Source organism: Calypte anna, chromosome 2, assembly GCF_003957555.1.
Source record: "Calypte anna isolate BGI_N300 chromosome 2, bCalAnn1_v1.p, whole genome shotgun sequence".
NCBI lineage: Eukaryota > Metazoa > Chordata > Aves > Apodiformes > Trochilidae > Calypte > Calypte anna.
Window position 1 is genome coordinate 85628367 of NC_044245.1, and position 17799 is coordinate 85646165.

General features: G+C 35.9%; 1 protein-coding gene across 1 annotated transcript in view; it reads right to left on the reverse strand.

The window, feature by feature from the left end:
* Positions 1-5111: 5111 nt before the first annotated feature.
* PTPN3 (protein tyrosine phosphatase non-receptor type 3) overlaps positions 5112-17799 on the reverse strand; it is a 127484-nt gene continuing 114796 nt past the window's right edge. Inside the window, exons 25-27 of the mRNA XM_030445028.1 lie at positions 9944-10089; positions 9200-9335; positions 5112-5318 (exon numbers count right to left, since the gene is read on the reverse strand). Coding sequence (XP_030300888.1) covers positions 5241-5318; positions 9200-9335; positions 9944-10089 — 360 coding nt within the window. The 3' untranslated portion in view covers positions 5112-5240. The remainder of the gene's footprint in view (positions 5319-9199; positions 9336-9943; positions 10090-17799) is intronic.

The following is a 17799-nucleotide window of genomic DNA, read 5'->3' on the forward strand; positions in this document are numbered from 1 at the left end:
TGGGCTGAAGACCCCACTGCATTTTCAGATCAGGTGGTAAGCAACATCATATCATAAGCAACAGCAACATCACTTGCTTGCCTATGACAAAGTCAGTTTTACAGCTTTGGGAAAGCTCCAAGTGTTTTTATAAGGTAAAACAATGACAGTGCTAGAAATGACATCATGGATCACAGAACTGAATTGAATTGGCTGGGTTGGAAGGGACCTCAGAGATCATCAAGTCCAACCCTTGAAAGCCAAGAGAGCAGAAGTTGAGCAACTCACAGTAAACCGAAGTGTTTCATTTATGTCTATTTAGAAACGGCTTGAATATTTGAAATATGTATTTCATTAAAAATTAAAAACCTGCAGCTAAGCTCAAAACAACAACCTAAGACTCTTATCCAAGTACTCTGCAACAGAATATGGAGAGTCAAAGGCATATTCTAGTCCGCATTTCCAAAGCCACCTCTTGAAATGAATTTGTCTTTACAATAACAAACAAAAATCCCTGAGACAATAGTTGTTTGTCTCCTAACTACAGCCAAAACTAAACAAATAGCGTCAACAGCCCACACAATTTGCTTTTGGTCCTTAACAATTGCTCCTTATATCAGTGATCAAATCAGACCACTACTGTCACTGGGTTATAGTGAGTTAAAAAATAGTTAAAACTATAAATATCATATACTACTACTATGTTTTCTATTCAGAGAAACTTACTTTTTTGAGGTTTTGGTTTTTGTTTTTTTAAAGAAGACAAGTTTTGGTGATTGTGGATATTACTGTTTGAAGCTTGTACAGCTACGGAACAACTAAAAGATTACATAAATTAAATCATATTGCATTAGATTGCTATCTTTAAACTGTTACTATAATATTATTGTTAAAACAGTCATCTGAGATGGCTTAACACTATCAGTGTCAGAACTTAAATACAAGAAAATCCTTTTAATCAAAATATTATGTTTTATATAATGAATTAATCATTCACTTGGCTTTCAGCTGCCTTTGAACGAAGTATTTAATAACACAACTTTATCTTCTATATAGTTTCAATTAATAAATGCTTTTAACCAGATACACTAATTGCAGGTTACCAATTGAAATCCAAACATTTCCCACAGCACGTTTTTTTTCTGGAAAGGAGTTCTTTATGTAAAGGAGGAAAATAAACTTGCACTTACACGCTGCACCTCAGGATATAACAGTAAAGCCATTAACAGTGAAATAACTCTGTTTAAATTTTAACTGACTGAATATGAACCACGTGTGTTTATTTTAATAATTTTCAATTGGTGGACAATTTATGCATTAGGTTTGACACGTAAGAAAACTACTGACAGGGAAGTACTTTTGTTGTAAAACAGTATCATGTTATGCTTGTAATAAAGCAAATGCATAGTTCATTAGATATTTCAGAACTACAGTTCTTTTGAAACATATATATATATTCTTAACCATGTATCACATAGTAGAAAAAAGGAGGGGAAAAAAGAGCACCAGCTGTTAAAAAAAAATAAGCATAGATGAAGAGCTATTGCTGAATTCTTAGGTATGTTTTAATTGCATAATATTTAGTACCAACACCTGAAAGACGGGGCTATTGACAGCAAAACCCTGGATTACAATTATTATTTTTTTTTTTTTAAACACCACCAGTATTCAGGGTTTGGTTATATTTTAATGATCCATATTTCATACATCCCGTTATATAAAAGGCATTCATGGTTTACTGCACCATTTTTCTTATTACCAATACGTGATAATATCTGTCCCTCCCACCTCCTCCGCAAAAGTGTTCCCCTGCAGTATTTCTGAAGACACCCTGAACAGGCATTCAGTTACTTCTGTATCAAATATAAAGCCACTTTGTTAAAACTTAATCCCAAGACTAAATGCTAGTAGTGTATTTCACAGTGATGAAAACCTCAAAGGCTCATTACTCCCTCTTCATCCACTGCCATGCTTGAAATTCCGAATACTTACTGTCATGCTCACACAAGCACAGGCAAAACAAGGTTAAACTGTTGTTTATGAAGGTTGTACAGAATCTTGACTTCAGAATTTTCTGCTATTTGTCAATTGCTTGACAGTTAAAAAATTGTGTTTCGAGTTTTAACTCTTATCAAAAAAACCCCAAAACCAACATACTCAACTCCGTGCCCTTTTAGGTTCTTGTGGAAACCAGAGCCAGCAGATGTTTTCAGAATTATCTTTCTATTGCAAGATCAGATCTAAAGCACACATCATGCAGTGCAAAGTCATCACACAACTACAGAGAGAAGACAAAACTCCCTTCATTCTTCCCTGTGGACCCTACAGGTACATGTGCAAAACCCAGCAAGACTGAAATAAAGGTGGACACAATGTACAAGATACTTGAGTAGTTAATATTTGCTCTATCATTTAAAAAAAAAAAAAATAATCAAATATTAGAGATTATTATTATTATAATATATTTGAGTAGTCTCTTAGTGGTCAGCAATTTCAAAGAAGTTATTAAAATCCAAATAAGAATTCAGGAATTGTATTACAGAATCCATCTAAGTTTACCAAAACAGGAGCAGCATTTGTTGTCATAATACGACCATCATCATTTAAACACACACACACTAACATAAGTCAGGCCTAAACCATATATTTTGAGACTAGAGTTATATACAGAATAAATTTACAGTGTTTTGGTAAACGCATATTTAACATGAAGAAACAAACAGCAATAACCTTGAACACAAATAAATCATAAGTTTAATCAAGTACTTGATGAAAGAAATGGATGCCACAAAGAGATGCTCTAAATATTTTCTATTTATTTTTGTTGCTTTTTTCCTTCTTGACAAACTATTAATTGCAAGTCATGCCAACTGTAAGGAATGGCTTTGAGACCTGGGCACAATAAAACTTAAAAAAAAAAAAGAAAAAAAAAAAAGAGCTGTTCAACAGAAAGGCACACGCACATACAACAAATGGAGGCTTTTCCTAACCACCCTGCCAGTAGGCAGATTCTTCAGGTCCCACTGCTCCTCATGCTGGAAAAAGCCACTAGGTTTTCTCATTGCTCAATATTCTAAGAAGAGCAGCAGCCTGCACTTGCACAACACTTTTTCCACATGCATTTTTCAGAAAGGCTTCCCAAGCAACATATTCACGTTCAGCATCATTTTACATCTGGGTCACAGACTGAGCGACCTGTTGCAGTTTAGCAAGTTACAAGTGAAGCAGAGTTAGTGTTGCTTGCCTTCCAACGTGTGCCAAATCAAGCTAGAGGATAATGGTCCAAAATATTACAACAAAGTCAGTGAAAGTGAAATCTGGAATGCAGTGTAAATGCATTTGAATGTAAAAAAACAACCAACCCACCTATTCACCCTTCAACTATACAAAGCCAAAAGCTTTCCATGTTGCCAATTACCCTGCATGTTCCAATTAAGATTCTTCTGATGAATAGATAGTAACCAGATATCTTCTTTACCTATAACTAATATTGTGATCCTGAAGAAAAGACCAAGCCCACAGAAGACAAGAGCCAGCAATTTAGCACATCCTACATTCACTTTCCAGCTGTCTTCTGGGGAAAAAACACAACCTTCTGGTAACATGAGAGATGCATATTGTACAGCTGTGGTAGTTTCTATAATGAAACTTCATATATAAATGATAATATCCATAATACAAACCATATTCTAAAATATATCTGAATGTGTGTGTGTATATATATATTTAAAAAGAAAAGGATCTAATTTTCTCTTTTATACACATATAAACATCTGGCTAATATGCCCCATAAAAGTTTTTCCTTATTTATGACTTATCTTTTAAATAAAGAATTTTTATAGGTCCCTTAAGAGTATTTTTAAAAACACTATTCAAAAATGAAGAACTATCCCAGGGTAACCAAAAAGCACGAACAATATAAATTATCATCATACAAATGTGGTTAAATTGTTCAGAAAGTCCAATTCTCCCATTTGAAATGAAATGGTGACCAGTGTACCTTAGGGTGAATTATTTAGTTGCCAAATTCACTCTCTCTTTCAACGTAAACCTTCATGTGAATTTGGCTGCACTTCCATAAAGCAAGAAAAACAGCAAATCTGCAGGATTCTTGCAAAAGGGAGTTGTGTTTCACTGGATAAGAGCAGTTTTTGCTGAAGGGCAGCAAGTCAACATTTTATCAACATCTGAACACTAGCAACACCTGTGCCCTTGTAAGCTTCACACCTTGAATTAGCAGCAACATATTTGATGGGTTCAGTAGTAATTTTTCTTCCAGTATTGGATTAGACTACTTTGCATACACAGTAAGTCAAAAGCTTGGTACTTGTGTGCAATGTTAATCCACATTTTTCATCTGAGAACTCATAAATACACATGGAAACAAAGGTGAAACAAAACAAAACCTCATTATAAGCTAAAATATTTTCAGTCCACATATAGAAAAAGGCAGTGAAAAACAAGTGTAAAGGAGATGGACAGCAGAAACAGACAAGAAGGAGTAAAATAATTAAAATTGTAAGTAGGTCACGGTAAAAAGGGCAAGTTTCATCATTTAAATTTCATCAACAGAAGATACAGACTGTAATATCTGCATAAATGCTTAAATGCAGCATTATTTTCCAAATCACATACGGTAGATGTGATTCCTAAGAAGCATATTATCCCAGCTGGCATACTTACTAATAGTTTCATGGTAACTGAATACTAAATTTCTCCAGCTCTTACTGTACAGCAGTTATGCATTAGGCCTTTGAAGCTCTTCATCTGCTTTTCAGAAGTCATGGTTACATTTCTATGAATATTTAGTGCTCCAATGAGGAAGTTACAAATATTCACCTTCAGTGAACTTTCATACAATACAAAGATATTAAATGTTTTCTAAGATGAACCATTTCAATACTATCAGTTTCTTTTTGCATTTTCAAAATACACACACAAGGACCTTTGTAACTTCTAAAGTCAAGGGTGTTTTAAGGCAGTAAAAGAGATGTATTAAGGTTTCCATGATTGTTTATGGTTTCTATGTGAATAAAGCACATTACACACATTTGCTCTCGTATATTTATCTACATGACTTTGTTATACTGTACATGACTTAGCAATCTTCTTGAGAAATTTAAAGTGCCACAGTTCAAATGTGCTCATTTGTCTTTTCATGGGCTTCTAGTCCATTCTGGTTGCTTTCAGAAACAAGCCCTTGCTTTACTTAAAGAGTAGTCTTTTTAAGGGAAAAAAAGTATTCATCCTTCACTGCTGTGCTAACTGGAATCCAGTGGCCGAACCAATCCTTCTTTGTAAACACGAAGAATAGCTTCACAAACAAATTTGTATTGACTCTGTGTAAGAAAGAAAAAAAAAAAAACCATTTACAGATGTCCAACTCCTGATTATACAGTGGTATTTAATAGGACTAACATTACAGATGCTTCCTTTCCTAATGAAACAGCAACTGGAGAGGAGGTACAAAGACAGAAGGAGAAAATCTGACTCTCCTGACTGTGCTGACTGTAAATAAAGGCAACATTGACTCTTCTTTGATGGACAAAGAATTAGAAGATACAATCCTGAAATTTTAAAGAACACATGCTTAAGTCTAAGGGAAGAGGATTTATTCATAACAGCTATCCAAATTTATATGTTTCTTCTGACTTTAGGTTCAACTAGTTAAGTTCTTTATACATCTCATCTATCTTTTTGGTACTGTTATCTGATAATTACAAATATTCTAACCTTGTCAATCTTACATATTACTGGACACTTAAACTATGTGACAATGAATGCATTTAAAAGTACCATCTAGGATATATAGATCCAACTGCTTTGATATAAGCTTTATTTTTTCCTAAGACATCTACACTATTGCAGAAGACTGAGTTGCTTTATTTTCTATTTGTGATGAGACCATACACTGCCTTTTGTATCAGCATGGGATCAAACCAATGGGATGAATATTTTTGAAGAGTAGCAGCCACTTTAATTCTTCTGTCACACAATGTTTAAAGCTCATTTGGTCCTTTACAAATGAGGTTAGCATTTATTTTCTGAATTATACAATTACAAAGACTATTTTCTTCCATGATCTTGTGATATGCCTATATGTTAAAAGTAATTAGTCTGTGAGCCTTTTCAGAAAATTGATAAAAGGAGACATTAGCAATAGGACTGAATAAATTTTTATGACTAACACAATCCCAAGAAGACACAACGATTAAAATTTAAAAGAATTTTAAAAAATAAAAGTGTATGTTTCTTCTCTGAAAGTACAAAACCCCAACAAGAACATCTTTCTCCAAAGCTCCATGTCATACTCAGAGAATCACAGCTTCACATAAATACCTTTTTACATCTTTAAAATGTTCTCCTAGTTGCCCTTGTATGTCAGCTCTCATCAACTCTACAGGAGAATCTGGAAACGTTACCCCAACATCTCCCAAAGGACAGGATGAAAATCTAATGTATGGACTGTGAAGGACCTTAGGTTGCACTTAAATACCAGTACTGAGGAACTTTATTCTTGTCCATAACCAGCAGTACATTTTCTATTACATAGAGAAAATTTGAGGAAAACTGGGGGATGGAAGTTAATTTTCTGCATCTTGATTTTCCTGCCTTTTCTTTCAACCCTTCAGTCAATTACTCCCACCTTCAAGATCACTGTGTTCTTTTGTCTTTATTTCTTAATTACCTTGACTTTTCTCTTCATTGTTATTGTCATTTGCATATTTCTACTGCCTGAGCAAGCCAAGTGTGATATTTAGCTCTCTGTTCAATACTTCTGTTAACTCCTTTATGTGATCAAGTTACTGAACAAATAAGAATGAACACTTCAGCATTGCTTCCTCTGACTCAGGCTCTGACTATTTGTTTTCTTTGCTTTTAATCTGCTACAAGTATTATTACTGCTCACTCAGCTGATAACTGCTTCTATTATATATGTCCTAGAGCACTTTAATATCCCTAAATTATCTCTAACTGAACACAACAGTTAGTTTTTCCTCTTTTCATTCTCTTTTTCAAATGAAAGGTCATACAGTTCCATAAATTTTGCTGTAGTTCTATTATTTTGGTCAAAGCTTTTGTTTTTCTGTTTCTGATGACCCAATTACAGACCTTGGAGAAACTACAGCTTTCACATGACAAACAGCAGAAACTAAACTGTTCCTGATGAGTCCATGCTTACTTACTGAGTATCCCGTCTGATGGTAACTCATAACATGCATCTGGCTATGTGCACCATCTTACAACTGGAGCACACACACCATCTCCACAGGGCAGCTGAACACCCTTCAGGCAAGGCTGATAGAAATGAACAAACCCTCCCTTACAGCTGAACAATCCCTAATGGCTTCTCCCAAAATCATAAAGCTGAGTACCAAATACGTGCAGTGGGAATAGCTGGAATGCAAGCATGGGGATGCAACAGAGCACTCAGGATAGATGAAAATGTTAATATGCATCTCTTTGATAATCTGCTTTCTCACACTTGAGCGCTTGCTTCTGTGTCTCATTTAGAGCACAGTATGCCAATTCTGCTCATTGGCTTTTCACAACAGTAGCTGCATCCTTCAGAAATACCAAGTGAATTTAGTTTCACAGTGCTGCTGCTACAGGTCATCCCTCTCTTGACTGTGCTAAAAGGGAACTGTGGAACATGACCAGCAAGGTACAGAATCTCATTTTAGATACTCAGTTTTCCACACTCGGGGCCTGATTGTCAGTGCATTCATCATCATTCCCCTTATTGTTCAGCTATCTCAAACTGTAGAGGGTAAGGACAATTCCTGCTGATTTCTTTTGTAACAGGGGGAAGTCAGCCATTTGGCAAGCTGAAACTTACTTGAGGGTCTTATGTCTGATTCTCAAAAAGATGACCAGCCCTAGAAAGTTTAAGCCTGAACTTGCTCAGTACATTTTAGAAACTGAGGGGCACAGACAGGTACAACTCCAAAAGACAGCATTTGGCTTCCTTAACCCTGAGGCTGCTGTTTCTCCTCATGACATCCTTGTGTCATAACCTGAGCTTTCATTTCTGCAAGGAATAGGCAGGGGACTCTTCAGACAACTCCCTCTTAACCCAGTCAGTCCCAATGCACTTCCAGGGAGTTCACTCAGACAGCAATGAACAACAAGAGTCTCAGCAGTGTGCAGGAACAATCTCTGCTCACTGAACACTTCACTGATTCCTGATACTTTCACAACCTTTGCATTTTCTAATGCAAAAGAAAAGATTTTTTTTTCCCATCTAATGAATCATAATGCTAGCTCTTGCAGCAATTAACCTGTTAATGAATAGAATTTGTCTTCTGAAGTTCTTCCTCAAAGTTCTTCTGAAGGCTTCTTCCTTCTCTTCATCTAGTAGAAATCAAGGTATTTTCTTTTGAAGATGAGAGACAGAAATACCCAATTTAACTGGTGACTTTGCAGGTGGAAAGGCCTTTGCTTCCATTTATTGTAGGTCATTTAGGTGTCCAAAATAACCCATGCTTAATAATGCTGTCACTTAACCTCTACTGCAGAAAGTAGAGCCTCCCAGACTTTGTCCTTGGTCTCTAACATCAATATGTTGATTTCCAAAGCTGAAACAAAATTGTTCTTGTGATCTCGAATCGTCTTTGGACCACTGCTATTGTAAAATCACCTTCCACTTTCATAAATCAGATATTGCTACAACCCAACTTTTCCTGAATTTCACACTTGCCCTTTGTTTTTGCAAATTGAAGTAGTTTTACAATTAAAATGAATACATATATTATTTCTGGCTAACTTCTACTAGTAAGGTGGCCTCTTGAAAAGCCACTTCTTCCTCTTCAAATCATACCACAAATCCTTTAATTGTACCTTCAGTATGATAACTTCCTATAAGGTTCCGTACTAAGAATAAAAAGAAAAACATTTTTCTAGTTTCTTGAAAAAATAAGAGAAAGGCCTGTAAAGAGATGATTCGGACTGTGCATTCTAACTACTTGTATATCTCTAGGAATCAATTGTCTTTTAAAGACAAGGTAATAAAGTTTTACAGAAAGGCTAGATATACACCTCAAAAGCAAAGCAGGCTTAGTCACCACATTATGTTATGCTAAATGTAGTGAGCATGAAGTATAATGGTAACTGAAGACTCATACAACTAGATTGTTTAAAACCTTTCTTTGATCTGTTTTAAACCTGAACAAGTGCAGTGAACATATACAGAAAATGAGGCTTCCTCTCCATCACTTACTGATGTTTGCACCATCATAGCTCGCTGGTCTCGCATTTTTCGTACAATATCCAGTGGATAAACAGGTTGATTTCTTTCAATTAAGCACATGGCTGTTTCCATAGTGACCAATACCCCCGTGCGACCAATTCCAGCACTGTGAAATGCAAACAAAAAAAAAAAAAAAAAAAATCTATAAAATTGAGTTTTTGCAATGCATCAAATTCATATCCCAATCTTAATGCTAGGATGCTAAATAGCCTTAGAAATTACAAGAAGACCTTAATACAATTCTGAGTTGAAAGCTTTACTAGAGTAATGTTTCCTAGCAATTATTACAAAGAAAATAATTTTTATATGAACAATACTAAAAACTCAGTTAAAGGAAATGGATTTTTAACAATTGTAACTTCTTACAAATCTGAATGCATTTGTTTGGTATTTTTGGCAGGCACTTAAAAGCAGACAAAACTTTGCAGTATCATTCAAAATGATGTTACAGTGGTAGCACAGGATAAAAATGGAGAATAATTTACAGATTATCATATCTGTGGTAGTTACATGATTAAGCCATTTCATCAAAAGGTTGCAGAATGAGAGAGAAAAGAAACTTGCCCTTTGTCTCCACCAAAGAACGCTGGTATTGAACAGTTTAATGTTTTCCTCTGATTCAAGGACTTCCATGTATTGCAGATAAACATTTCAGAGTAATGCTTACTCTAAGGTCGAACCAAATCAATATTCAGAATTTTAAAACACAGGTACCTGCAGTGAACAAGGACGGGCTCATTCTCTACTCTCTTTGGCCTCATACAGGTCACAAACTCCAAGAAGTCCATGGAGTCATCAGGAACACCATGATCAGGCCAAGCAACATACTGGAGATGGGTGATGGTGTGTTGCTGTTCTGTCTAAAATACAGTGAGATTAAAAAAAAAAAAAAAAGTCAGTGTTATGAGTACTGTATTGACATCTACTAGATACAAGTTATACTTTCCACAGTAAGTGTATTCTGTAGGTGCTGTAAGATGCATGATAGAAAATTTCTGTAATTTTAAAATTCAGAATAAAGTATGAACATGTTATTCTTAGAAAACACAAAAAGTCATAACATTCTCTAAATAAACATACCAAGCTTCATTTTGGTGTTCTGTTGACCTATTATATCTTGATATCAATGACAGACCTGAGGTAAAATACAAGACACTCATGAAATCTAATTTCACTGATGTCCATTGCTAAACTTTACATTTGACACACTACTGAAAAAGTCAACTTCATCAGTGTATTAGTCTATGAAAACTGGCCTTTCCCTATTAGTCCATGGAAGAATGTTTTCCTCAAATAACAAAATGGTTTGGGTTGGAGTTAACCTTAAAGATTACCCAGTTCCATCTCCCCTTTCCATTGGCCAAGTTGTTGCAGCCTGGACTTGAACATTTCTAGGGAGGAGGCAAGTGCTAGCGATGCTACTAACTGTAGGAGGATTTCTCCTTTCTCTTAAGTGCACAACTACTGAAATGTGTGACCTGTTTAAATGCTTTCCCTTGCTAGCTTTCCTCTTCCATTCGAGAAAGTGGCTTTACTGCCAGGGTACAGTCTAGAAAGACACAGAAGGCAGAATAACTACTGCCTAGGTACCAAGTAGAGTCCTAGGAAATATGTTTGAGTTGAAGTAATTGCAGAAATTTACAATTGCCTCCAGGGACATGAGTACACAACTCATTCTTCCCTTCTTAAAAGTAATCACAGTAATCAAAGTATGAGTAATCAGTACTAAAAGGTCTAGCATAAAGCCCAAGTGGACAATGCAGTCTAACATTAATGACCAAGCTCGATGTAATACAAACTGCATTGGGATCTATCATTCAGGACATCAAAAGACCACACAATGACAAGAATCTTGGCAAGAAAAAGTATGGTCTTTTTCTGCTCAGTTTTGCTGCCATTATGTAGTTGAAATTGACCAAATGATTACCTTTAAAATTTTCTGAAATGCCACAGATTGAGTAACACAAAAACACAAATGTGACAAGAAAATGTCATTAAAAAGTCCACTTTTGCCAATCTGTGTTTGCTCACTCAGAATCTTTTAAAAGGGGAAATGATACAATGCAGCACCTACATGTAACAGCTTGAGCTGGTTCTCTGCAATGAGAGACATTTGAATTACAGCATTCAGGTGAGACAAAGATTTAACTAATTCTAAAATTATCTATGATTGAGCATGCAGTCAGCTTCCACGTGCATCAAGAAATTCAAGCCAAGCACACTGAGACACTCAAGAACCACGGACAATGATCTGGAGCATCAAAAGCCCTTTTACAAGCTAGGAAAAGATGAGGGAGCGGATTATGAATTTTACTTAGCATTAATCCAGGCTTCAATATATTGAACTGCCTTTTTTTTTAAATAAGAAAAAACTGCTCTGAAGTTAAGTAAAAGCAGGTTACATAAGACTTCTTCAGAATAAGAATACATTGTAAGAACACACTGTTATATGCCCTATTCATCCCTAGAGACCAACGTAGCTGTTTGTTAAATATTCCAGGCTTCAGTATAGTTTTATTATGTATGTTTTGATACACTCAATTTTGATTCTTTTGACTGAGCTCTTCTGATTAAAATAATTAAAACTTGATCATGACATCACCTGTTTTCAAAATGCAGACATATTTTCAAGTAATTTCATTAGTAATGTAAATGTATGTTGAACAACGGTTGTATTCGTGTATGTTACAGAACTAGTTCTTCTAATTTTATGTCATGTAGAAGATACAAAAACAGTTCTATGATGAAGTCCACATTTTTTTTTACACTATTTTTAGTTTGTGTGGTGTGCTTTGTTTTTTTTTTTTAAATAATATAAAATCTTCAAGGCTTTACACTCCTAATGAAAGTCAGCTTTTAAATTCAGAAAATGTCAGCCAATTACCACCACATCTGTGGTATAATGGTTATTGAAATCCAACACTCACACATTAAAAAAACTCTCTAGAATTATAGTTACTGGCCATAGTTAGCCACACTGTACGTATCCCATTAAAATAACCTATTTTTAAACACAGTATTGCTGCCAGACCCAGCTTCTTGGTACACGCCTGGTGATGGAAAATAAAGCTAGCTTCTCATTATACTTAAGTTGCTCTCCAAACCTTTATTCTCTGCAAGTCATCTAAAATCCTTCTCACATTTCATTTTCACTGAGATTTCCAATGACAGTCATTATTGTAGCTTCTAATGACTGACAGACATAGAACTTATCTTTATACAACCTGAATTTACTAGTATTGTTTTATAAGTCTAAACTTTCTGAAAGTGAAAAAGCAATAGTTACTTGTGGCCCAGTTGCCAAGTTTGCCTAACTTGACATTATATACCTTATTGTTAACAAAAATATTTCATGTCTTTAGCACTCACATAGACTGATTTCAATTGAATTTATGTATTTTCTGTTTTAACAAATCAGCTCAAAAATGGTAGGTAAAAAAAAAAATTAGTCCAAACAACTTACAGACTCCAGTGATATTTCTGAATTATGTAATTTATCCCAACATATCATCAGCCATTTATCCAACTTCTAGATGTATCATGGCTCTGACCAACATTTACTTGGCAAGTACCTACAGAGGTCCCAAAATATTGTGTTGCTGTCCTTCAGGTAATGGTTATTGTTGCTACAAAGATGTCAGCCAAAAAAAAGGAAAAAGATGCACTTGTACCCACCCCTCCTATGCAAATGCAAGATAACTTCTGCAAATGCAACTTCATCTGTTTCTGCTCAGAAACACAGGGTAAAGGCACATGATCTTTCCTAGTAAGTCTGCTGCTGGGATTGCAACTTGACAAAGTACAGGGCTGTCAGATGTAATGCCTCAAATGCCTTCTGTAACACTTGCAGAACAATCTCCTCATCAAGACCTTTGGCCACAAAACCACCCTTTCTTCATCTTTCTGCAGGTTGCAGCCTTGCTTTTTAGAATGATACAGAAAAGCAGGCTTCCTCTAAAATGACTTGCCCAGATTAATACAGATATGAGGTGTTGTAGAGAAACAAGATAAACCAGGTGCCTCGAGTTGCCAAAGAGTGGGTGTGAGTCCACCTGTGCCTGGTTAGGGCAGGCCCCCTATTACCAGGGGGCCAAAAAAGGTGGGACACACACCCACAGAGAGGAAGCTCACTCTTGTGCGAGGCAATGGAGAGGCCAGCAGCTCGTCGAGCCTCTGGAGCAAGAAAGGCTCTTCCCGCTACATTTAGTGGAGAATGCGGGCAACTTGAAAGAAGAACAACTTCTGAAAGGCAGCAGTGTGAGGAGCTGGTAACAGGAACATTCTCCCTGATTTGAAAAAGTGCCTGGGCTAACACTCTCCCTGAAAGGTATGACCAGCAAGCTCTTTGGATTGGAAACCCCTGAGCAGAGGGAAGCCAAGATAAAGATTCTCTCTTTGGAAACCCCTGAGCAGAGGGAAGCCAGGAGGATGGAATCCCATGAGGAAGGGTTAAAACCCGTGTATGGAATCCCATGAGGAACCAGAAACCCATGAGGAACCAGCAAGCTCTTTGGAAACCCCTGAGCAGAGGAAGCCAAGATACGGATTCTCTCTTTGGAAACCCCTGAGCAGAGGGAAGCCAAGAGAAGAGCAGATACAGGAGGGAGAAGAACAACTCAAGGCGGAAAGGCAGAGACTTTGTGAAAAGTATTTGTAAGCTAGGGTTAAATCCCATAAGCTATAAGTGTATGTTTGTGTGAAAAAAAATGTTTGTAATCAGTGTTGTGATAAGCTAGGGTTAAATCCTGTAAGCTATAAGTGTATGTTTGTATGTTTATGTTTGTAAGCTAGGGTTAAATTCCGTAAGCTATAAGTGTAAAATGTTTGTAAAAATCCTGTAACCAGTGTTGTAAAAAAAAAAAAAAAAAAAAAAAAAAAAAAAAAAAAAAGGGGGGGGGGGGGGAAATGTAGAGAAACAAGATAAACCAGGTGCCTCGAGTTGCCAAAGAGTGGGTGTGAGTCCACCTGTGCCTGGTTAGGGCAGGCCCCCTATTACCAGGGGGCCAATAAAGGTGGGACACACACCCACAGAGAGGAAGCTCACTCTTGTGTGAGGCAATGGAGAGACCAGCAGCTCATGGAGCCTCAGGAGCAAGAAAGGCTCCTCCTGCTACAAGGTGTTCTTCAGAAATACAGCTCACACAGCTCAGCATAATGCTCATCTAGAAGGAAGGAAATACAGGTCTGAAAGGTCCACCTTAATTTTGACTTTTCTTAAAAAATCCAGCAATTGATTTTACATTTCACTGTTTCAGTTTATGTCCTTTTTGGTCTAATATAATCTTCAATATGGAAAAAAAAAAAAGACATGTCACCATATTAGAACTACATTAACCTTTAAAATGGTCCTATTATCTCCTAAGCAGGAAAAGGTATGCTCTTTGCTTGTAAGCTTCACAAGTATGCCTTGAAAGCTGAGACTCAGTGATAAGGGTCAAAGCCCAGTTTCTGCAGAGCAGATACTTTGGTGGTGGCATTTGGCATTTCTTAGGTCCCCTGTTCCCACTGTGCTATGCTTCTCTACACCCTTGCCATAATACTTCTAATCGAGTTTTGTTCTTTGGCTCTTTGTGATTCAAAACAAACTTTTCTTCTACCATGAAAGAACATGTTCAGTGCAGTGCACTTTTATATAGATTTATATATTTTAAAAAATTAAAATACAAAGTATTGTTTCATGCGTGGAAGCAAAAGTTTCAGCAAAACAGTCTAAGAACCCTTAACATGAGCAAACTGCTGTATGACACATATCTGGCAAGGAAGACAAATGGCATGGTAAGTCTCAGCTCAGACAGTTAAGATGTGTAAAAATTCCAGAGATTCTGCTTTCAGCTGCTTATAGCAGAAAGTGCTGGCAGTATAAGTCATTTTACACTGCTGCCTTTATTTCATCTACTATCAATTTAACACAGTCACTAAAGGCCTACCTGCCAGTTGTTCATAAACAGAAAGATACCAGTCATTTTTCATCTTGCAATTTAACCTCCCTTCAGCAAACAGCAATATCCTTCCTTAGCAAAATAGATTTATATTTAATTTTCAATTTGTTTGAGTTGCTGCATCGATTTATTTTCTTTTTTCTTCAAACCGTCCCCTCTATCATTGTGATATCCATGAAAAGTGACACCTTTTAAATCAAAAAGAAGTTTCTCTCCCCAAAGCTCTTTATTTGCATTGTCATTGTTGCACAATCATTCTAAACAGTCAATATTATGACATAAAGCCCTGTCTTAAATCTTGGCCAGGGTTGATTATGAGGGGTAAAGTCATGGTAACTCCTCCCTCATTATAGCAATGATATAACCTGTCTTTAAAGGATTAAATTCAATCAATTTTTTAACCATCTTGATATTTTTTCTCTTTGTTTGAATGATTTAGATAATGGAAGAAATAAGCTGGGAGAATAATGGGGCATTTTGAGAACAACTAAGGAGGTGTGGCAACAACTGACATAAGATGTGATAGAATAAAAAAACAAGCAAACCAAAATTTGCAGAATTACTTGTCTTTAAAATGATATGAATAATGTGTTTCAGTGAGTATAATCTCCACAACCTTAATAATTCCATGGCTGGATCATGAAAAAAAGCTTGTTTAAAGGCTGTGGAAAATGGGAAAGCAGCATAAAAATAGATGTTGCAAGGAAATTATCTTAATAGAAATTTGAATTGAAGTTTGCTTTGGGTTTCACATGCTATTTTTCAGTGAGTAAATTAAGTATTTATCTTTTTTTATGAAACAGTGCTCTGTGTGATCAACTGTACCCTCACACTACACCATTTCTATCCTTTAGTCTGTTTGTTCTGGACCCCAAAGTGTTTTGAACCTTTTTTTAAAAAATAAAAAACAAAATAAAAACAACCTAAACCCCCCAAAAACCCCAAACCTAGTGCTTTATTTCCTTTTCTTTCATTTTGCTACAGGGGTAGCTTTCAATCTTGATCTGGGAAAGAAAAGGCAGGAAATTAATCCAGTTTTTCATTTTGCAAGGCTTAGATTACAAATATTTCAGATTTGCAGTCATTTGCTGGTCTTCAATTACATCTAAGAAGGACTGAGTTAAACTGCATCAGAAAAATCCCGAGAAGTTCTTGGTTTCTCATGTCTTCTGAGCATTTATAAGCAAAAGGCCAAGGGTATCATTTCCTAAGCCTTTCTTTTGAGCTATTTCCCCCTAATGGCGAATTTGAAATCTGTGCAACCTAATTCACAGGAATTTTTTTCACAAATATGCCTTTCTAAGAAGAATCAAGCCTCTTTTGAGTGTTGAAGCTTATCTGTCTTACTATTACGAGCTACTTGTCTTCATAAGGACCAGTCCAATGATGCTCACATTAGTTCAGGGAATAATAAAGTTTTGGTTTGAATTCAGATAAATTCTTTATGTGTTCTTCCAAGAATATAACAATATGTGTGAGAGGAAGCATTTATAAAGCTTTGCAGAGTCTACTCAAACAGAAAATGCCTCTAGAAGGATACATTTAGTCAGCTTTAACAGTTCAAATGATATGTAAGACAAGGAGAAACCTAAGCCTTTCACAGAGTTCTTTCACTATGTTGTTTTAACAAGCTACAAAGGTTTTTCTTTCCATCTGAAATGTCAAATGTACACTGAGCTATCAATTATTACAATCAAATTGTTATCATATGGGATAGCTCCATGTTGAGTGCTCTTTTAAGTGTTCTCACTTCAAGCATACAAATTAACTTGCCTTCAGTGAAAAAAAAAACCCATCCTCACAACCAAAACACAACAAATCATAATTAAAAAAATGCTCAAAACAACCTTTCCCTCACTACAAAACCCCACATATCCACCCAGGACTAGCTTTAGCATGCTTTTGTCCCAGATGAAATCAAGGTAAGTATATGCCTTTCCATTAGAAAAAATATTCTTAACTGAGAGCTATCGTGAGACAACTTATATGGCTGCACATTCCTGTGAAGTTCACATCTGTTGACATATCTATAACAGCACACTATTTTTGTAAAACCTTTATCCCAAATAGCATTAATTTGTATTTTAAAAATAACAAAAAACCCCATAACAACAAAAAAATCCCAAACAAACCAAAAACCAAAAAAACCCAAAAAAACCCCAAAGAAACTGAAATCCTGACTTCTCCATTCTTCATAGGATTTTGCTTTACCACATGCTAGCAAATAGACAACTGAAGTGAAAACACATACTGATGAATTTACTCAAAATTATGTACCAGTTTGATAAACACTAATCAAGGAGAAGAACAAGCATTTGAAAAGAGTAAACAAAAATTTACAAGAAGCATTAGCTAACCAAAGTTAATTGACAATCAACTAATTTGAGTAACATGGACTAAAAATTTGTCTACATCTACTCTACAGTACTGCTATAATACTGTAGCTTTCTTCTCTGCTCAAGTTTCTTGCTTATAAATAAATTGGCTGGAAAACAGAACCAAAAACCATGCTGGTCTCTTAACTGGGTAGTTTCCAATAGCTAGAGACCGAAACAGTGTAAACCATCTTAACTGGAATGAAGACCTGTAAGTCCTGGAATTGCACATGTTTATGACTGCAAAGGAAATCTT